We start from the raw sequence: 22,171 nt of genomic DNA on the forward strand, positions 1-22,171 counted from the left end.
GCCCCATGGGCCAAGTTCGAATCGAATAGGCAGACAAAGTTTTCCTGGTGGTTTATTCTCAGAACAAAAATATATGACGTATTGTTTTGTCTAGTTATCATGTAGCGCGACTGCTGTGCACGTTCGATTCCCGGGCAGGGCCGAAATTGATTTGTAAAATTACTGCATCGACGTATCTAGAATATAGGCTTGGGAATGGGATTGTTGTAAGCATTCAAGTACGAACTGATATGTACGTTCTAAATTAAAACCATGTTCATAATAATTGATTGTTGGATCCAACTAGAAATTTGAAGCCTCAATAATTTTGTTTTCAGGATATTGTGATCATATACCAAAACATTTTATCAGTTTGTTTCTAAATAATATGTAATGGTGTTTTGTATTTTAAAAATAAATTACCGCTTCTGCCCTAAGTAGCATAAAATATTCCTTAACTATTAAAAGTTTCACTGGTTAAATCAAATAACCATAAAATCTGTTAGAACACTAAAGCTGTAAAAGCTTTCTTTGGAAATAGCCTTGAAGTAAAGTGAAAAATTACAAAGTTGATCTACTGAAACTGAATATTACATAGAAGAAAGATCTTTTAAGCTACAATTAGTTAAAATTGAGAAATAAATATATTTTGATTTAAAATTGATAAAAAATCCAAACCACTGCAAACTCGAACTTTTGACAGAATATCCGAACGCGTAATGTGTGGTGACGTGCCGTGAATCTCGAAACGTGGCTGACGTTTGCGTTGTTTTGTCAGTTTTCCTTTCGTTATTTCCAGCAGCGGTGGCCGCTAATAGTGCGCTAAATTGCGTTTCGCAAAGTATTATCTAAAAACTTAATACTTTAATTATTACAAGTAAGTAATAGTGATAATATAAGCATTACACCATTGGAATCGTATTGGAAATTCGGGTTTAGAGGTTTAACTAACTGTTCCGTGTCCTATTTCTAGAATAATGGATCAAATCGCGAAGTTCGTAGAGCCTGGCAAGCAGTTCGCCAAGGACTCCATCAGACTGGTGAGGAGATGCACCAAACCAGACAGGAAAGGTGAGTTTATTCATTTATGTTTATTACTATTTATTGCTGTGTATCAACAGTTACGTTGTTGGCACTATTCCACGGAGGTCCCGTTGTTTCTAGAATCTAAATCAATTAACCCCTGTAATATGACTGAAAGTTACCCTCATTCGTAACTACCGATAGTCTTATTGGTGTGCATAATCAGTTTATTAACTGGAACTGAACATATGTTACAAAAATATACCAACCCTATCTACTAAATCAGTGTTTTGAAGAGAAAGTTGTATTGCTGAAAGATTGTTCATGTTTGAGTGATGCAGGTCTTGAATACTGCTACTCTACATAGAAAGTCTACTATTTTCATCATTAAAGAAATATGTGCCCACAATAAATTATACAGTGTTGACACCTCATCAAATTCTGATGATGACATAAAACTCTTATATGAAGTCAAGAAAGTCCTCAAACTGCTATGCTTTGTGAGTTCTAGTAGCCTAGGTTTTATCTCAATGCTATAGGAGCTATAGGAATTTCTGTCACTTTTGTCATGGATATTGTGACCTGATTGTAAATTTTATGTAAGACCAAATAAATGCAGCTTGTTAAATGAACCTACCTAAATTGTTGATTGATATCCATAATCATTCTTGAAACCTTTTTGTAGAGTGTTGATACTATCATTTATGTTCTTAGCTCCATAATAGCTTAAATAGAGATGTAACCCCAGTATGTTGTAGCTTTATGGGTCGGTTCATATCTGACGGAAAATGCGTCGAGCGTATCATAAATGTATGATCGACGCACTAACGCATCATCGGTTAGGTGTGAATGATTGAACGTTTTACCGTATATTTGTCAGTTCTGGCGTTACGCGACCGATAATACGCGACGCATATTCCGTTAGATATGAACCGACCCTATAACGCTGTCTTCATCATCATGTATTAAATTAATATGACCTTTGTTGTTATGAGTATATGATAATTCACATAAATTATAGAAATACTACAGTAAATTACAGGAACCATCTTATGTATTTAATGTTTGCTTAGTTTTATTTTACTGATCTGTTTTTGGCTTTAGTGGATCAAATTATTATCATTCTATTTTTGAAGTGTTAATTTGTTGGTCTACTGTGATAAGAGAAATTTTCAGTTTCATATACAAATTACTATGTAACTACTTCAAGCTTATTGATTTATTAGTAAAGAATAAGATAGTGGTACTCCTCAAACATTGTCTAAGTCAAAATCTCATTATAATATAATATTTTGTAGACAGCATCTACAAAACGCTCCCCTTTCACCACTTCCAAATGTTATAGCTGGAAAGAAGAAGTGGTGAAGAATAAACTTCCCAACAAATTGTACCTTTCTAATACTAACCAAAAACTGTATCTTTGTTTTCAGAATTCCAAAAGATTGCCATCGCCACAGCCATCGGTTTCTGCATCATGGGCTTCATCGGATTCTTTGTCAAACTGATACACATTCCCATTAACAACATCATTGTCGGATCATAGACTGCCTAGTTTAGTTTTAGACGTAATTCTACATTTAAGACCTCCAACAACTCTATAAGTTATCTGTCGTAAATTTCATTTATAATTGTTTCTTAAAAAAATAAATTATTCAATAAACTTTTCTTTATTTTTCACTGGCAACTAGCTAGATCTAATCTATACCTGTGTGCATGAATGAAATGGTTAGTTATCTGAATTCTGTGTACCTCATTGATTTTGATTATGTGTAATATATTAAAATAAATTCTATATTTATTAAATATATTAGATCTATAATTATCTGGATTTTTCTCTTTCAAAAGCATTCTCTTTTACTTTTTGGGTAAGGTCGTAGCGTTTTGGTAAAAAAGACAGGAAAACAAGTAACAATTTTATTCAATTAATAATAATGTCATTTTTGTGTTTCATTCAAATTATTGGATTGGATTGAGTAGGTAATTACATTTGGCACTATTACAGTAATTTCACTCTGAATCTTATTATATATTTGAGAACAAAGAAAACCTATTACTTACCTAGGAATATAATAATTAATTTGTCTTAATTGTACTATAAATAATTTTGCATTTTGCCTGCTTTTTAGTTAACCACCCGGTCGCTGTAGTTTGCGTACAGAATAAAAATTAGGGAAAAAGTTGTAGGCGACGTTAGTGTCAAAATTACCTAAGGAAACGTACGACAAACTAAATTATTTATTAAAACTAATATCTTAATTAATCCCTAGCTTTCTCAAGAACGTGGATGTAGAAGCTTGGCACTTTAACTTCACTCAATGGCTTGAAGTCAGCGTATATTTTGTGGGTAGCGCGGTTGTCAAATGCTTCATCCAGCATTTGCGTGAATTTCTCCAATTTGTGGGGGAAGTAGCACAACCGGAATTCGCTGAAATAAATAAAATAAATATTTTACATGATGAAACAAAAAGGTTCAAATAGTGCAGTTTCTAATTGCTGGGTGGAATTTGATAGGTATGTTTTTCGAAAAACTTAAAACAGTTACGAAAAAGTGTATCTAAATACCAGCAAAATTTGGTAAAACTATGCAGCTCTTATAGCATATGCACAAATCTAGAAAATTCAACCCGGGAGTTGAATCCACATCTCCATTTCAGTCAGCGCGTTTGCGGATTTCGAATAAATGTCTACGATACATCCAGTCATCCACCTTCCCAGGTTTCTTTCTTTTATTTTATCAACTAACTCTACAATAAATATATGGACATTAGAATAATGGTGCTCTTATTTCAAATACTTCCACCAACCCGCGATAGATGGCGCTGTGCTACACAGAAAACAGTCTGACATTCATAGCTATCTTGCATGGAAGGTAAGGATTATTAACTCCAACATCTCACCTCTTCTCGTTATTGCTGTCATCAGTGGTTATGCAGTAGTCCAGAGCAACTAGCTGAGGTTTACCCGATACGACTAGCACCGAGGTCTTGATGTCTACTGGATATTTGCACTGAAAATAATAAAAATCATTATAAAACACGTTTTCGTGAAGACCATCTTTGCGTTATGGGAGGCCCTGTGCATTAATAAGAAAAGGAACTGCAGATAGGTAATGGTTGCAGAAAATCAAAGTGAGCCATCGAGTAGGTACGGAGCGCTTGGCAAGTGCCTGACGCGTAGCTCTCCATACCCTTGCTTATTTCTGCTAAGTTGACATAGCCCAAGAAGTTTTCAAGAAGGGTAGGTATTCGTCAGTCGAAAGATTTAGGTACATCATCTCTCATCACACACAATTTTCTTACTTAGACTGTACCTAATAAAATTACCCCTCTACAATTTTATTGTTGGTATGCAAAACAAGGAAATGCAGCAAGAAGTTATTTAATAAAAAAAACGAGGGAAAAAGTACTGACTTTAAAAAAATCTATAGGTACTTAGGTAAGTAAGCAGTTTGCAGAGCAAAATAAAATGAATAGGCAGCTATTTTATGAATGTTAATCGATACGCATTAAATCCTTGAACTCCACAAGTTCACGTGCCGAACATAACGTGTCTATTTGTCATCGTCTCAGCTTGTTTATCATCTCCCACTGATAAAATTGAAAACTCAACGTTGACCTGTTATGCCTGTTATTTAATAAAATTATCTTATGCCCCAATAAAATAATAGTTCGATAAACATGCTATTACCATGTAATATGGACCCGAAAACAATTTCTGATAAGTAGTGAAATTGTTGACAAAATTGCATGGAGACAGAATGTGGGCGCAGCGGCGGCCCTAGCCATTGCGAGGCTACGTGCGGCAGGTCTATGCGAGGCCCTTTGTCCTACGTGAAAAGTATGTGTTGCGAGAGTAAGCTGGTGTTTTGATTAAGCTAAACGTCATGTTTGAGGAGAAATGGTCAAGTTAAACAAATTAATAAAATTTTATTTTTACTACAGTTTATATCTAAAGAATCACAAAATTAACAAATATTAAAATGATCTGATGCTTGCGACTTTTCTTAAGACTAAAATCTTTAGTTAAAGCAGAATAATCGAATGAACGAGCAACGTCATTTTCGATCGAAAGAATAGCAAGGGCTGAAAGTCGATCTTGTGTCATCGAATTCCTAAAACATGTTTTAATAATTGTAAGCCTCGAAAAACTGCTTTTTCGATATTATTATTTTATTATTAGAATTCTCAAGACTATTTCGGTAGTGGGATAAATTTCTGTTAAATTATTTTCTAATATATATTTCAGCACCGAGATAATATTCAGCTCTTCGTATAACTGATTCAGGGCCGTCTCTAGCTCATGTAGCACCCGGGTGCACGGGACATTCATACGGAAACTATGAGTTATTTTCTTGTAAATAAAAGGACTTAAAGCGGCGCTACCTTCTAGGTTCGGCTAAAATAGGATGAAAAAAAAAAACAAGCGGAAAGTAAAGCACCCGCGAGCGTAGCGAGCGCAAAAAATTTTGAGGTTTGGATCACCAAAGCACTTAAACTTGTATAATAAACAACGGGGCAAGGGGAAGTCGCGAGCGTAGCGAGCGCGAAAATTTTTGAGTTTTGGGACATAAAAGTACTCTAATCAATTTAGAAGGAAAGGTACTGACAAGTGAACAGCCGCGAGCGTAGCGAGCGCGAATCTTTTTAATTGTTTGTTTAAGGACTCTCAAATTAAACTCGGAATTAAGCAAAAATAAAAAACATCCGTGACTGGATCGAGAACCAGTTGTGGGTTGTAGCGCGAGGCCCCCCCAAGCGCGAGGCCCTGTGCGAGGGCACAGTTCGCACACCCCTAGGGCCGCCACTGTGTGGGCGGGTCTTATCACCACTATCTTCTTTCTCAGCAATTATAACAATAATAATATTGTTTGTTATTTAATACAGGTGCCATTACGGATTTTAACCGGTTAAAACTGGATGATTTATATCGATAAAGAGAGTTAAAATGCAGTTAGGCATAAGTTACGCATAATTAGGTACAGATATTACTTACGTTAAATTCAATATGAAGTTAAGTAGTGAACAGTGGTATGACCATCACGGCATTAATATGCTCCTACTATTTTTTCTATGGCTTGTTCTATCTATGAGGCTCCTACTTAGAGGTTCGTAGTGCCAGTAGGCACTAACCTACCCGGATCTGTATCCTTGCGTCCCGGAATGTGGATATAGAAGGATTGAAATACAGTAGGTACCTACAGAAAATTCATACTTACATTGTAATAAATGGAGTGTCCAGGAGTCGCTCCACTGTCAATCATGGCGTCATAATTCCTGTGGTCAATGAACAGCAAACCACCCGGTTTCAGACACTCTGCGAAGTTTCTAAGGCACATCTTCTGCATCCTCTGGTCACCATACTCGTCTAAAAGATGGGCGAAGGAGTTTCCAAGGCAGATGACAGCGTCGAACTTGGTACCAGGCAAGAAGGATTGAATGTCCCGTGGTAATGTTTCCCAGTTTGCTTCTTCGATAACTGAAAATGGAAATCAGATTATAAGAATGGCTGTTTTGTTTTTGTTGCTTTATGTATCGTTATTAATTGTCTTTTTTTCTTTGTTCAATGACATATTTCATAAACTTCCTATACCTATGTAATTACTTTATGAAGTTATGGTGCATACAATTGAAATGAATCATTGGGAATTTTATTCTGAATTTTTCTTATTGCATTTTTTTCCTCCTAAACTCTGAAGAGCTGCATAGGGAAATAGGTTGGTAAAGTACCTAATTGCTCTCGATAGTCAGTTACATTCAACTGACTCTACCAAAAAACTTCTTCGAATTTGGGCCTTAAAGTTAGACGTTAGTAAAGAAGCGTGCTTGTTAAAGAACTGATACCTACTCCATTCGTCGTATTTGGAGTCTTTCCTCTTGTCCCACCGGGCCTTGAGCGCGTGTTTCAACATCTTGTCTGAAGCATCAACTGACACCAGCTTGAAGCCTTCGTCTACCAGCATCATGGAATCTATTCTGTAACATTCGAATGGTTTAAACATTAATTTGATGGATGTAGTTGGAACTAACTTAGTAGCTATAAGAGGAAATGAGGGATACTGGCCCCAGGATATGTTTAACCATCAGATGGAGAGCCAAAAAGATGTAGACGATGTCAACTTTGCACTTAATTAAGCATGTTGGATAATTTCCATATTTTTCTACTTTGTCGTTTACGATTGCAACTTTGTAACGTTACGGGGTTCCCCGATTTGAGAGTTTCATATCAGGTACATACCTATCTATGTCGAAACGCTTTTCAAAGAATGCTATGTGTTCATAGTTTCATTACAATGCAATACTGACTAATGTAAGTAGAACTTTTGATAACCGGGATCTTCCAAGTTAAGAAAGGCATCCTTTTAGCTTTATGTGATATACTGTTGATTTAAGATTCTTAGAAAAATATTTAATTTCGTTCCCATCACGAAAGGTACTTTACACATAATGTAGGTATTTTTTTTTCGATCCCACATTCGTCAGTAGCGGTGACTTTCACTACCTACCTAATATTGTCTGTCTGGCTAACTGTGTCGTAAGTGTTCTGAGGTCATACAGACTTGCTATTAGAATTAGACCATATAGCATCAAGGTCACATATTTGAGATACCTTATCACAATTTCAGTAACGTTCTTAAAAGTTAGGTACTCCAGGATTCGCGAAATTGTGAAAGTGGATTAATCAAGAAAGCAGCTGCTTTCTAGGTATATAGCTAAAGCTTGAAATCAGGAGCGTGTTTAGTTGTCCAATGAAAATTTCATGAAACTTAAGTGTTCCCAATACCGGATTTCGTCAGTTAAATCTGTTGTCGTATACCTAACTGGCAAAGTTCAAAGATAACATAAGCCTTGTTTACATACAATATCGACAAATGAGACATTATCGCGTTTGCTAAATATCTCGTCTTGATTACAAAACATCGGTGATGAATGATACCTACCTATTTTAATTTCGAAGTGATCTGAAAATCTGAATAAAATATACCTTGGAAAGGAAAATGCTATGCCAGTTATAGTGAAGGATGCTGTGAAAGTGGAGAAGTTGAAGAATAATAGCAGTTTCTATTTGAGGCATCAAGTAAATTGTGCACTCAATTGGGCAGAGTGGCTAACTCCGTAATTCAGAGGGATTATTCTTGAGAGGTCGGGTTCAGATTACACCTTCTTCTACTTATTGCAAGATAAGAAAAAGTTCAATGAAACTTACCCAGTACCACAAGCGGTGTCAAGGATCTTCTTGCAGCCATTCTTCCTGAGCAGGCCGATCAAGAAGTCCTTATAGTTCTGAGTCCTCTGGTTGCTGTCTCCGATGAATTTGTTCCAAGTCCTGGCCGCCTTGCCATCTGCATACTGATCCTTCACTCCCTCTGAAGGTATACCTTCAGATCGCGAGTGGAACACTTGATCGGCTGACATGGTTTACTGAAGGGAGAGGGAGATAAGAGAATTGATGAATTTGGAGGAGAAATTCTTTAATATAACTGCTGTAATTTTTGATCCTAGCTACGTTTTTGGACTTTCAACACACAAAATTTTCTTTTTAATAATTTATGGTTTCATGTCAAAGTTTTTTAAAAGTTCTGGGAGTCTTACGTAGCTCTGTTTTCCAATCCCGGCTACTCTTATTTTCATATTAAATGCCAATGACGCAAGATGATGCAATGGCAATAATATTATGTTGTTCTCTCTTTATCAGACATGATAACAGATTCACCGCGCGAACATTGATTCTCTGTATCTCGAGAGATTGCGATACTTAAATTGTTTTGGATCGATATTTCCTGTTCATACAAGAATTGGCTTTAGGTGGCAATACGATCAAATCGCCTGTCATCGCGATAAAGTAGAGTTATAATGAAGACAAAATTAACTCGTTGGCGTAGTCGTCGAAAGCGCGACTACTAACTCGAGTTCGAATTCCGGGACATCCGAATAATTTGGATTTTTCAAAAACAATTATTATTAGGATAGGTACAGATATTTATATAGAATCGATTATGTAATCTAGGTAAAACAACAAAATTCTTATGCGTAACTAAGTTATTAAAGCGTATAAACGTGTAAGTCTCGTATTATTTGAATAACATGTTTACAATCAGACAATCAATGCGCAACTTCATTCAATATTTCATTCGTCAATGAAAACATCTAAACAGGGTCGTAGGTTCAGTTCCCGACTGAAGTAAATAATGTTACTAAGAGGTGTTAATGTATAATCAATTATAATATGGCACGTCATGTAAATTCATAACATATTGCATCAGTTTTCGTTATGGTATTCGACAAATCAATGGAAATATAGTCCAAAACATCAAAAGTAAGAGTGAAACGCATACCAAAATGTTTTTCTCCAAGTTCAAAAATTTTAAGATTTTATTAAAGTATGTAACTTGTTATTTTTTTGTTCACTGTATCACGGTTGGTCTCGTGTTTATAAAGTCACGTAAAATTAACTTACGAGGTAAAGTGGAGTGGCCGCGAAGACGACGCGAATCTGACTGATTGCCGCTCTCAGACGACACGAATTATAACCGTTCAGTGTGCACACTCGAACGCTTTCCTAGACACTGGTGGACACCAAATGTGATACTAGTGTAATAACGAAAATTAATATTATTATTTACTGTTAGTCTGTGATTGCTAGGTGTAAAGGCTTTTCTTGGAGTTGCGTTACGATATTGAATCTTCAGATAAGGAAAGACAGTTGCATTTGCATTGTGTTCTGATTATGGCATAGGGCTTTTGTTAGTAACACGAGGAAAACGAACTAGTTTTTCGCGGTTTTCGCTCAATGATTGAAAGGAAAGACAACTAAGCATTAGTTTTTCTTTTAGCTTATAAGTGAACGTTATGAAACTAGAATCTTAGATATGCTTTTAAGTGTTCGGGAATTTTATTTAATTTGTGTTATTAGGTAATACTTCGTACCAACCTGTGTACTGAAAATTTAATACCTAAAACCTCGTAGGAGTAAAGGTCAGATTATCTCAAAAAGATACGAACAATGAATAGATAGTATTTATTCATTTGATTCATGTTCGATTTTCCAAGGCTCTATTTAAACTTTTCACTCTCATTCAATTTTACTAGCATTCAGCATTCTGAGTCAGTTCAATTATAAAAATTAAAAACATTGTATCGTTCATTTAATAAAATACAATGACAGTGCTACATTTACCTAAAATTTAAGATAACACACACATTATTGAGCTTAACGCGGAACTACATGTTTTGAAACAGAACAGTATCCTCATCGAAATTAACGTGGCTTTTAAATAATAATAAAAGATATTTTATTTTTTTGAGTTAGGTAGTAGTCGGGTTAAACGCTTGGTATGCGCTAAAACTTAAGTTCACATGGGCGTTTTAAAGACAACATAGGTACCCATTTACAAACCGAATGTTTAAAAATATGCCCATCATTGTGAATTTTACTTCTCACCAAACTAGTTTATTTGCGGTCTATTTTTATTTCATAAACTCGTTGTTTTCTGCCATCTCATGGTGTTTAGGCCACAGTCATCGCGATGACGTAACAGTGAATGATGTTGCTCGCGAGATGTCTTATCGCTATCAGCTAATACATTAGGTCACGTTCACGATACCGCTGTTTATGTTCGGCGGGGATGCGTGAACTCCGCCTTATCATTATTATAACAATTGAGGCTGAACTTAGAAGTTTTTGAAGCAAAAACGCGTGACGATAAATTAAGAATTAATTGTTCTTTACCTTTTTTGTGGATGAAGAATGCAAGATGTTGTCTCGATGGTTCCACACAAAAGCTCAAGTTTGACCCGGCAGTGAAGGCTCACTGCACAGGGTTTAGGGGTTCGATTCCCGGGTCAGACTTAAATTGATTTGTGTATTTTAAAATGTTTACAGCGCAACTCGGCATAGTCCGTCGTCTCCAGGACCTGTATAAAAGCAGTCGTAGTAATTAATCCTTCAGATGTAAATGTAAGTATATAAATGTAATGTAATGTAAATGTAAGTATATAATGTAGTAGTAAATGAAAAACTCACATTTTGTTAGGTTACTGAACTACACGGTGTGTCTAATTATAAAAACATTCGAGGGATTTATCCCACACGAAGTTACTAAATGAGGAAAAAGATTTTCCTGTGAGGCAAATGACAGGTGAAAATGTATCACCATTCATTCCAATTTTATTTCAGAATCATCAACAATTCCATTTCGAAATACATAAAAATATTTTACCAACCTTTTTGTATTGATTTTGTACCAATGTAGCCCTATTAACATTAGAAAATGGAGCTACAGCTTTGAAGCCTGTATAGGAAGAGGAAGAACTGAAATGAAGTAAAAACACCCAATTATTTTAACATGACATTTATTTCTCATGTAAACATATGTAAGTTCAACTTAATTAAATTGATTTGTTAGAACTTTGAACCTTATTCCAACACCCTCAATGGTCAATTTGATATTTCACATAGCCTTTAGTCAATATTCTAAACAATTAATTAAGCTACAATAAACATAGCCTACCATAGTTAAAGAAAGACAAAAAAAAGAAATGATTAACATTTTTATACACAAAAAAAGAGATTAATTCAGAGTTGCCATACTATATACCATCCTATGAATCATTTTGTTAAATTGGGCAACATTTGTGTTATTTTTGTCGATTTTTAAGTCCATCAATTTTTAAACAGTTAATTGTTGTATATTGATTCGGTTTAAAGGATCACAACAACTTAAACATGCCTAAGTGCATCTATAGTGGAAGTAAATACATGTTTTTGTAACAAAAATGCAACTGTCAATTAATGAAAGACTTATAATTAATTATTGTATTGCAAACCTAAATTAAATTAAGATTTTAGTAAATCCGCCTGTAGTTAAATCTAACACCCATAATACATTTATTAAGCTCTACTAATGAGCTTATTTTAAAGGGGACAATTCTTTCTTAGTCAAACAAAATACATAAAATACTAAATACCGTTGGTAATAAATGTGACATACTGCTGAACTTCCAGCAGACTTTTATTCGAATGTAGTAGTCAAATACCCTTGCAACTCCAGTTAAGTTAGCCTTAAGTGACTACTGAGCAGTCGAAATGTACGGACAAAACCTGTTCTGCCATGAAATGACTTAAGACGTGCAGAGTTACAGTTCCCGCGAAACCACCACGCATAACTCGCGCAATGTTTCGTCACGACAAAAAGTTTAGCGAGAACCAGTGACGTGGCTTGTATATGAATTATAATTAGTTTAGAATTGATAGGAAGAGGTTAACTTTGGCGTCAATCGAAAGTTAGGCACGGTGAGTAAGCGTCTCTAAAGACCGGAGATAGAATGTTCTAGATGCAGCCGACATCTGATGCGTCGATACCCAGCATTGCCAGGTCATCCATTTCCTCCTTCTTCTTGGCAACATTCCCGTTTTCTTCCTCCCTCGTTACGGGAGTGGGAGCCTTTGGAGGGGGATTCTGGTTCTGGTTCTGATTTTGATTCTGTTTTTTCTGATGCTGCTGCTGTTGTTGTTGTTGTTGTTTATGCCTGTTTTTGTTATGTTGCTGTCTAGGCTTAGGGCTGGGTACTAAAGGAACGTGTGTATCGTACAACTGTGTTCGCGGCTGGAAGAGGGAAGCGTTTAAGTCGAAGCCGAACATTTGTGTCATCTGTGTTTGCATTAAAGGAAGAGGAGGGAAAGGAGGCATGACACCACCGAGGCCGGGGACGAAACCAGGTGGTAGCGGGAACAGTCCGTCGCCTTGAGATAAATCGGGTTTGACGTCCGTAGGGAAGATGATGTCGAGAGCCTCCTGGAAGTCTTTCGGTAGCGTTGGCTGTGGCGGTTGTGGTGTTTGAGGTCTGTGAACGAAATTGTCTTCGTTAATGTCGATACAACGCCCTCGGAGCTTGAGATCATCCCTAACTTTAAGCATGATTATCATTTCTTTTACGTTACAGTCCATAATGATAAAAATTCAGCAGGCATTCATAGGATTCACAAGAATGCTAGTATTATTTGTTTCCATAAGATGAGGCGGGATTCTGATGGAATCTAAAGTAAGCGACTTTGACTTCGAGTGCAGTGGGTACGTACGGCATGAGCGGCGGCGGCGCGGGCGCGGGCGGCGGCATGTAGGCGAGCGGCGGCGGCGCGGCCAGCTGTGTCGGCAGCGCCAGCGCCGGCGGCCCGATGTCCACCTGCTGCTGTCTCTCGAGCTGGGCACGAGCTATCTTCTCTTTGAACTCTGCCACCTTTGGGAACAGTAAAACATGTACCTATGTATATCCTACTAATATTATAAACGCGAAAGTTTGTATGTATGGATGTATGGATGTTTGTTACTCTTTCACGCAAAAACTACTGAATGGATTTCAATGAAACTTTACAATAATATAGCTTATACATCACAATAACACATAGGCTACAATTTGTAAACATATTGTTCGAAATACTAAACCTGTGCAGACGAAGTCGCGGGCACCAGCTAGTAGTTTAATATTTGTGTCATGATAATAGGGTGTGTGTGACTTAATAGACAAGGCTGTCGCGGTTGAATTCACGGGCGAAGCACCAGTGACGGTGGTGTGAGAGCGAGGCGCGAGAGTGGCGCGGCCGGGGGCGCGAGAGTGGCGCGGCCGGGGGCGCGAGAGTGGCGCGGCCGGGGACGCGCGAGCTCTGCGGCACGCGACCACACCACACAGATCCGGCCACATAGTGTAGGCGGACGCGGGTGCGTGGCAACAATGTACTTATGTATACGCCAACGGGTTCACAGTGAACACAACGCCACTCTGTCACTCTACACAGGTACATTTTGACAACACACATTTTGAAACTTCAACTTCCTTTGTAAAATTTGTTTTACGTAACACACGGTTACCCAGAAGTCGTTTAATAAAAAAAGGAATTGACATGCTGATGTTTTTACCTTTTTCTGTATCTCAGCATCCATCTCCTCTCTGCGTTTTTTGGTAACTTCTTCCTCTTCTTTCTTCTTCTGCTCTTCTTTCTTCTGTTCCTCGGTTTTGGAAGTCTTTCCCAAATGCTTGTAAACAGGCATTTTTCCTATAGCAGACACGTTATACAGATATGTTCAATAGTAACAGTTGCAAAAGGATGTAATGAATGAATGACAAATGATTTGTAGGAGATTTAATGAATATTTAAAAAAATATATGCTTAACTATAGAGACTTTAAGATAACTTTCAAAGGAACCATTAAAACTTCTTGCCCTTTCATGGATATTTTTATAGCAACTTGGTTTATTCTAGGAAAACAATCCCATCAGTAAAACGATGTGGAATATTTTACATACTAATTTTTGACTCTTGTTTTTAAAGTAAACGTATTATTCAAAATCTGATATTATTTTTTTATCCTGCCTTTAGTTTGTATCATTATATCAAAATCTAAAGGCAAGTTGCTTCTGTCTGGTATAGTTACCTATGAAGGGCATCTTCCTGATGTCGGGTTTCTTGGCGTCCTGCCTGGGCGGCGTGTCGCGGCGGCGCGAGTCGTCGCGTCGCTCGCGCGAGGCGTCGCGTCGGTCGCGCGACCGCTCGCGTTCGTCGCGCGTGCGACGCTCACTCTCTCTATATATTGTGTAATTTGAGGGAATTACATTGTTGGTAGTTTTGATAGATTTTAGCTTTCAAAATCAGTCAAATTGTCCGTTTTATTTGACACAGAATTTATTAGATAAAAATTTTGTTATGTATATGCAACAAACCTGAGTTTCCTGGACACATCTGCGATGGAACGTTCTCGTTCACCATGGTCTGGTGATCTACGCTTGTCTTCCTCCCCTTTCTCTTTCTTAATTCTAAACGAATACATGTTATAAAGTTAAAGATTTTGCTTAAACAGGCTACTAAATCTCTGGAACTACTGGACCGATTGAAAAATTTTGTTTGTATGCAATCCTCTTAAAGGTCGAAAGGTTTCATCTATACTAACTTATGAAAAAAGTAATCATTATTTTATTTGTTCGTAAACCGAAAACTCCAAAACTACTGGACCTTTTTCAAAAATTCTTTAGTTGTTGGAAAGCTAGACTATTCCCGAATTAGGTGAACAATATTTTATTTGAGTACGTGCAGTAGTTGCCACGAGACACGAGTGAAAACCCATATTTTTTTATAAACGTTAGTATTAGGTTTACCTGCTCTTGAGCGTGTCCAACAGTTTCCTATCGTTGTCATTGAGTTTGTCCATCTGTATGTTGGACATCCACTCCGTCAGCGACTTGTCATCGCGCGGCTCCACCTTTATCTTTGATTTCTTAGCTAAAAAACATTTATTATTTAAAACAAGACACTAATTTATGTCTATATTGCAGTCAACTGATTGAAATAGCTGTATAACGCTGACCTGATACTAAACAAGTGATAAGGCTAGCTGTTTCATTGAATGGCTATTTTAACTAGTTGGCTACAACATCAAAATATTCAAAATTAGCGACTTACTTTTAGTAAGCTTCTTCTTCTTAGGCTCGCTATCAGAACTGCTGGAATCACTCGACGAGCTGCTACTACTCTTTCTCTTACTCTTCTTCTTTTTATCCTTCTTTTTCTTCTTATCTTCTACCACGGGAGGGGGGGAATCTTTCCTCTGTTTAGTATGGAAGCCATCCTTGTTGAATGTGATGGTATGTGCCGTGTATTGGGCTGGTTTCTCGTCAGAAGTCTTGCCTTTGGTAGCGCGGAACTTTTCGAACGCTTTCTGACGGTCTGACATCCAGTCTGTTTCCCAGTGCGGGTTCTGTTCTACGAAGTTCTGTGGAGTTAAAGGTAGTTTTTAGTGAATTACAAAAATGTGTATGCAATATTTTATTTTGGTGCACTGAATTTTGTAAACCAACTTCCAAGTATGTAAATGAAAAAGTACAACTTCAGAAGATTATACTGAAGAACAAGCTTTCATCGCTGGGATATGATGAAATACAACAATCTTACGTAAAAAACAAAATAATTGTGGTAAATAACGTGGAATCCTAGATCATATACTTAAATGTAATGGTTTATGCAGATAAATTAACTGTTACTCACAGTATAATTCTTGGAATGTACAACGGATTTGAGATGCGCAGACGCACAGTGCAGGTCGCCTATGAACTGATCGCATAGCTTGCAGTACCACGCTGTCGACGGCACAAAGAACTGAAGGCCTATTGGAGAAAAATAATGAATTAATTTTCATTATGTGGTTAAAAAAATTAGTAAAACACGTTATCTTCACCATAATGTTCAGTAAGTCTAATTGTTTAATTATATTCTGAAATCAACCTTAAATAAATATGATTAACAAACCTTTGATAGGCGTCCGTTTAGTAGGCGCTGCTGGGAAACTGGGGAAGCCTTCGTTGACTCCCGCTACTGTATGCCATGGCGCTTCCATATGTGCTGCTGCCATCCTGTGTAAATAATAAAAAATACTGTATTTGTGTATGTCTGCAACGCAAGTGAAGCAAAGGAAGTTGTATGGAGCAAAATGATACTTAGAGGGACCCAGGATACTCGTCATAGTGTAATTTTTTATACAAAAACGGAAGAGCAGGGAATATAGTAAAAACAAGTACAGAATTTATTATACTTACTTATGATGTGCCGGTGAATGCAAATGGTTCAAATAATCCTTAGCAGTTGGTGGGAACTCATTGCAGACTCTGCACCAGTGCATCTCCGGGTCATAGTACACATAGTTGAACTTCTTGTTCGAAGGAGACCTGAGAATTTATTCATTGTTATAATTATACTGTTAAATATGTGATACAACAAAAGAGGCGGAATATTTCAGGCTCACGGTTGATAATTCTCGCGTTTTCATGAAGTTCCAATGGTGAAGAAATTGAAAAAATATTAATTGTTTTAGCCCGGATTTGTTTTAAATAGCTTCGGTTTTTACAAGATGGATTCTGTGTTGAAATAGATAAATCTTCTATGTGGCTTCAATTCGAATTCGAAATTTTACCGACTTCCAAAGGGAGGTGCGTAATACAGAAGATGCATTTCATTTCAATTTTTCTTGACACCTGCAACTGTTTTGAATTTTTTTTCACAATTTTTTTAAAGGTTAATAAAACAGCAAAAATAAATTGTAAAAACTTTAATACACATATAAAAATACTTATACAAAAAAAGTATTTTTACAATACATGAATACCAAAAAAGTTTAGACAATACAGAGGCAAGACAATGGTAGCATATGTAGCACTTGTCTAAAAAAGCAATTACATGTTACAAAAGCTTACATTTTACAAAAAAAAAAACTTAATTCATTTTAGTATTTTTTGCAATCATATAGTTACATGCCACCTATTTCATTTTTATCACCTTATGTGTTTTAAAATATTTTTAAGGCATCACAAAATAGGTTGTATGTAAGCAGAGTCCATCGATGATAATTTTGAAGCTTGTTCCATCTTGAAGGTCACCAATGTGTCAAAGCGAATAGCTCTCAAGGGCACGCGAAAGCGGTGCAATCCTGCTTTTGGGAGAAATATAGAAACAAAAATATCGTTTGTACACACATTCGATTACATAATGAAAGTTTATTTTATTTAAACGCATTCATGGACAAATAATTAACATGTTACACAACAATGAAATAAACTTCCACTTAGTGAATAATAAATAAAATTGTAATGTATAAAATGAAGGCAGTCACACACCTAGACTTTCGCTTGCGTTCCGCGGAGTCTGCGTCGTCGTCCGGAATGTCTGGTGCCTCCTCGCCGATGATGCCGTTCAGCATGTCCACTACATTGTAGATCGTCTTCAACTTATTCTGAATCTCCAACTATAAGAAATGCATCCACGCCAACAATTACAAAACCTTACGAGACAAGCCTTACATTAAAGCAGAAGTATAGACAAATATGAGCGGTAATCCTTAAACAATAAGATATATTTTTGTGTGCTGCAAGTCAAACCTGTAACTTGGTGTTTTCCTTCAAAAACCTCTTGGTGTCCGGGCTGGGCGAGCGCTTGGCGTCTCCCCGCAGTTCGTTCCGTTGGTCCTTCAGCGTCTCCATCTCTTTCTTCAGTATGTTTGATTTCTTTATGTAGTCTTCTCTCTGTTTGGACAATGCCGCTTTCTGGTGACGCATTTCAGATTCGATTGCAGCTGCGAAAACATTTTGTTACATTATAAACTATATAAGGTGAGCAGATTAAGCATACTGTTATATTATGAACTGTTCAAAGTAATCTCAAATTTTAATAACAATCCGATGATCATTCAATATAACAATACACTTAATGAAAGCAAAATATATGTAAAGAAGTGTTCTCTTAGCTGTCATGGACCCAATTCTGCTAAAAACCTCTAGAGGCAGTTCCAAGCATATGTACCTCTATTTCGGAACATTTTGACTCAGTTAAGTATCATGCAGGGATTGCAAGAAATAGCAGAATGTGGTTGTAGGCGGAACAACATATTAGTTAAAGCAGTAAGAATATTTCTTCTGCAGTTTTCTGTTGACTTCTTCACACTGGTATTTAAAAGTGTAACTCGTAGTAGACCTTGCCTAAGAGTGAGCTTACAAACTAAACAGTAACAGGAAAATATAACAATCCTGGAATAGAACATTCTTACATAACATTATTATGATATCAGGAAACAGGTGGATACAATACCAAATGCTTATATTGTGTAAAAAAATAAATAGGCTGACACATGCATTGATTAACGTTAGTTAATAACTGCTTCAGTCCAGTAAAATAAAGCAATGATTGAAACAAGTTTCAATGGACTTAATACCTCCACTCTGGCTAAGAAAATAAGCTGTAGTGAGTATGGCAATATTTCAAAATATTATATTAAGATAGGTAATTGCTACAATTAAGAAATATCTATTAATTACAACCTTTTTTACATACTTAGTACAATTATTTAGAATAATAATTGGCTTGACAAGCAAGGAGTTTGCCTGTGGGCTCTGGGTTTTAGATTTAGCAAATGTTGTCTCAAAAAAAAAATATTTTATTAAAACAAATTAGGCTTCTGCAGTTATTTCTTATACTTTACCCATATACAGAAGCCTTATTTAATGAAGAAGTCTGTACATAGAATACAAAATTAAATTATTCTTCATAATGTTAGATTTTATACCTATTTCAAAATTAGTAAAGAGATTAATAATAATATCAAGGTTAGTTTCCCTGGACAAGGTAAAAAATGAAAAAAATACATTGCTTACAATGGACAATAGATTTATAGCTAGCTACATAGAAATAATAATAAAAAAATATTACTTATTTAACCCATTCTACAAACAAACAAGTCATATGGAACACACAAAGTCCTTATCAAGTAACACAACAATACACCAAGATTTTTAAAATTTAAAATCTTAATTGAGTATGCATAAAACACAACATTTAAAACTTATATTAAACATGGAAGTTTCTGCAGTAGGTACATACCTGTAAATAAAAATGTTTTAACAGGAAATATAAAGAGAGAGTGAAGCTTACCTTCTTTCTTAATCTGATCTTCAATATTATTGAGGAACGGAGCTGGTGTTGCTGTCGGTGGTGGTGGTAGGGACATCTGGTTCCAAGCGGCCATGTCCGGAGGAAGTGGAGCTGGAGGCACTCCTCCAACAGAAGGGAAGTCATCGTAGATTCCCGAGTACGATGGCTGGTAGGAGCTCGGGTAGCTTGTTGACGCCAGTGCTGGCTGTTAATGAATAATAGACAGATTTTAATATATATATTTTTTAACTAAATGTAGCATTTTTTTACCAGCAAGCAATATAAAGCTTAAACCTGCCACATTTTCACTTGAAAGCAGCTTGTAGGTCAAATGCAAGTCTAATATTTAGACTAAGATGCAAAATACTATCGAAGCAGTGTAGAATTAAGTTTTGTATGTTTACATACTGACCTGATGTTCGTTTTACAGTATTTTCAATACAACTGACTCTCAAGAATAAAGGAACTATCAAAAACTGTACACTGTAATACTTGATGTCTTAGTAGAATTTTTAACTGCTGTAATTTGTTAAATGAATCTCAATTTGCAAATTGTTTACATATTTCAGACAAAGGACATAATATCATGTATCTCGGAAGAACAAAGTAAATAAAATATTCTGTGCTGTTCAAATCACAGTATTTACACAGTAGCTAAATAAAAACCAATTTCATCTTTCTACATGAGAACAACTGAACCAACATGTCATTGTTTATTGAATTTAAGATTCAAGGTTTCTTACCAATTCTATAGCTTAAGTTTATGATTGTTGCTATGTATGTAGAGGGCTTTTAAAATTGAAAATTGGTGGAATACGATACCTCTGTTGGAGCAAAAGACGGCGGCGGCGGCGCGGCAGCGAAGGTCTCTTGTTGAAACTGATTGTCCCATAGCTCACTCGGTTCAGGCAGCTTCGAGATCTCACTCAGAATGTTCTCATCAAGGAGGTCCTTATCGTTCTTGCGGGGTGATCGGCTTCTTCGCTTGTCGACGTCGTCCCTCCGGGGCGGCGTACGGCTTCGCTTTCGCATAGGCCGGGCCCGATAATCATGATGGTCACGATTCGGTCTCTCCCGGTCCCGGTCGCGGTCGCGTTCGCGTTCGCGTTCACGCTCGCGATCTCTTTCCCGGTCCCATTCGCGTGCCCTGTCCCTATTGTAAAACGATCTGTTGTCTTTTCTATGATCACGAGACATTGTTTATAATTATTTCAGATTATATTCACACAACTTAACGCTACAACACAAAAAAAACACACGCTATGTTTGACATTAGCGGCGGCGCCATTACTGTGTTGCTGGCCTAAAAATAATATTTTGTACTACGAGTGTTACCGCTTTTCTAAATATTAAAATACTCCAAATTATTTATTTTATTTATTTTACAAATAAAAATAAAAATCCCCGTGCGTCTCTTCAGCTTTTCTTATTTATACTTATCTAACTAGATGTTTCCCTTATTCCTAGCAGAGAGAGTACTGTGGGCATGACTGACATACTTTATTTGTTACAACAATTTACTTGTGACATTCACAGTCATTTCTTATTTTATGTAGGTAAAAGGTATACCTTAGCGAACTCAACTTTGTACTCCGTTTATGTACTCCCCTTATGTACACGCTTATGTATTTCCTTAAGAACTCTCCCTACATACTCCCTTATGTAAGTAGGTACTTCCAGTGGCGGCGTTGCCTCGTTTGGCACCCGGGGCGACTACCTATTGAGCACCCACAAATAAACGACAAATAAAAATCACAGACCTATCTTATAATGCTAAAAACGCGATTTATTAATTATTTTTAACGATATTTGATAAAAAAAAAAACAATTTTATTCAAGCGCAAGCCCTTGCTCAGTACCTACTACCTATTAATGATATTTATAATACTCATACTCGCTGCATTTTTAATATGAACTGGCCGCTACTAAGACTAATATTATTTAGATAGGTAGGTATGTACCTAACGTAGATACTTAAGGAGGCTCAAATCTTACTTTCCAAAAAATAAGAGAAAACAGCAATTTTACAGAAACAATTTAAAATATGTTTCGAAGCCAATACTGTATTAGCAAAATGAGATGAAGAAGAAATTACTAATTAGGTGTCGTGGTGGCCTAGTGGGTAAAGGACAACCTCTCAAGTATTAGGGCGCGGGTTCGATCCCAGGTCAAGCAAGTACCAATGCAACTTTTCTAAGTTTGTTTGTACTTTCTAGGTATATCTTAGACACCAATGACTGTGTTTCGGATGGCACGTTAAACTGTAGGTCCCAGCTGTCATTGAACATCGTTGGCAGTCGTTACGGGTAGTCAGAAGCCAGTAGGTAACTCTGACACCAGTCTAACCAAGGGGTATCGGGTTGCCCGGGTAACTGGGTTGAGGAGGTCAGATAGGCAGTCGCTTCTTGTAAAGCACTGGTACTCAGCTGAATCCGGTTAGACTGGAAGCCGACCCCAAACATGATTGGGAAAAAGGCTCGGACGATGATGAGATGAAGAAGAACTTATTATAATGTGCTTCAAAAAAACTGACATCAAAAAAACTGACATCAAAAAGATAAGCTACACATTTATAGAGTTCTGCTGCCTAGTACTTACTTGGATATAAACTTTTATTATAATCTAATTGGATGCCAAATACAAAATAGTAGGTGCCTAACAAGTTTGCGAAAGGTCAACTGCAAAACCAAAAGGCAGGTCCGTTTATAGG

At 36.7% G+C, this 22,171-nt stretch overlaps 3 protein-coding genes across 4 annotated transcripts; 1 reads left to right on the forward strand and 2 right to left on the reverse strand.

Annotated features, from left to right (window-relative positions):
* The first annotated feature begins 696 nt into the window (after positions 1-696).
* Positions 697-2,667, forward strand: LOC124632508 (protein transport protein Sec61 subunit gamma). The gene is made up of 3 exons (XM_047167369.1): positions 697-856; positions 953-1,050; positions 2,433-2,667. Exons 2-3 carry the CDS (start codon positions 957-959, stop codon positions 2,543-2,545), a joined length of 207 nt encoding a protein of 68 aa, XP_047023325.1. The 5' UTR covers positions 697-856; positions 953-956; the 3' UTR covers positions 2,546-2,667.
* Positions 2,668-2,902: 235 nt separating this feature from the next.
* Positions 2,903-9,585, reverse strand: LOC124632507 (glycine N-methyltransferase). 2 transcript variants are annotated; one of them, XM_047167366.1, is made up of 6 exons: positions 9,457-9,585; positions 8,206-8,420; positions 6,847-6,974; positions 6,218-6,477; positions 3,900-4,009; positions 2,903-3,427 (listed from the first exon to the last, which is right to left on the reverse strand). In XM_047167366.1, exons 2-6 carry the CDS (start codon positions 8,412-8,414, stop codon positions 3,259-3,261), a joined length of 876 nt encoding a protein of 291 aa, XP_047023322.1. In that variant the 5' UTR covers positions 8,415-8,420; positions 9,457-9,585; the 3' UTR covers positions 2,903-3,258. The 2 variants fall into 2 exon arrangements, with proteins under 2 accessions (XP_047023322.1, XP_047023323.1); XM_047167367.1 differs by lacking the exon at positions 9,457-9,585 and adding an exon at positions 9,335-9,353.
* Positions 9,586-11,334: 1,749 nt separating this feature from the next.
* Positions 11,335-20,744, reverse strand: LOC124632452 (zinc finger matrin-type protein CG9776). The gene is made up of 14 exons (XM_047167304.1): positions 20,284-20,744; positions 19,462-19,666; positions 17,916-18,109; positions 17,655-17,782; positions 16,581-16,709; positions 16,294-16,397; positions 16,033-16,151; positions 15,451-15,760; positions 15,147-15,270; positions 14,715-14,807; positions 14,429-14,577; positions 13,913-14,049; positions 13,078-13,235; positions 11,335-12,842 (listed from the first exon to the last, which is right to left on the reverse strand). The coding sequence occupies exons 1-14, from the start codon at positions 20,656-20,658 to the stop codon at positions 12,329-12,331; spliced, it is 2,739 nt and encodes a 912-aa protein (XP_047023260.1). The 5' UTR covers positions 20,659-20,744; the 3' UTR covers positions 11,335-12,328.
* Positions 20,745-22,171: the final 1,427 nt, after the last annotated feature.

This window comes from Helicoverpa zea, chromosome 8, assembly GCF_022581195.2.
Source record: "Helicoverpa zea isolate HzStark_Cry1AcR chromosome 8, ilHelZeax1.1, whole genome shotgun sequence".
Lineage (NCBI taxonomy): Eukaryota > Metazoa > Arthropoda > Insecta > Lepidoptera > Noctuidae > Helicoverpa > Helicoverpa zea.

Excerpts from the sequence above, each read along its gene's own strand:
- LOC124632508 (XM_047167369.1), top strand. The coding sequence starts at position 957 with ATGGATCAAATCGCGAAGTTCGTAGAGCCTGGCAAGCAGTTCGCCAAG. Across the intron at positions 1,051-2,432 it reads CACCAAACCAGACAGGAAAG|AATTCCAAAAGATTGCCATC; the intron begins GTGAGTTTATTC and ends CTTTGTTTTCAG.
- LOC124632507 (XM_047167366.1), bottom strand. The coding sequence starts at position 8,414 with ATGTCAGCCGATCAAGTGTTCCACTCGCGATCTGAAGGTATACCTTCA. Across the intron at positions 6,975-8,205 it reads GACACCGCTTGTGGTACTGG|AATAGATTCCATGATGCTGG; the intron begins GTAAGTTTCATT and ends CGAATGTTACAG. Across the intron at positions 6,478-6,846 it reads CTCCAAATACGACGAATGGA|TTATCGAAGAAGCAAACTGG; the intron begins GTAGGTATCAGT and ends TTCCATTTTCAG.
- LOC124632452 (XM_047167304.1), bottom strand. The coding sequence starts at position 20,658 with ATGTCTCGTGATCATAGAAAAGACAACAGATCGTTTTACAATAGGGAC. Across the intron at positions 14,578-14,714 it reads GATGTGTCCAGGAAACTCAG|AGAGAGTGAGCGTCGCACGC; the intron begins GTTTGTTGCATA and ends CACAATATATAG. Across the intron at positions 13,236-13,912 it reads ATGCTGAGATACAGAAAAAG|GTGGCAGAGTTCAAAGAGAA; the intron begins GTAAAAACATCA and ends CTGTTCCCAAAG.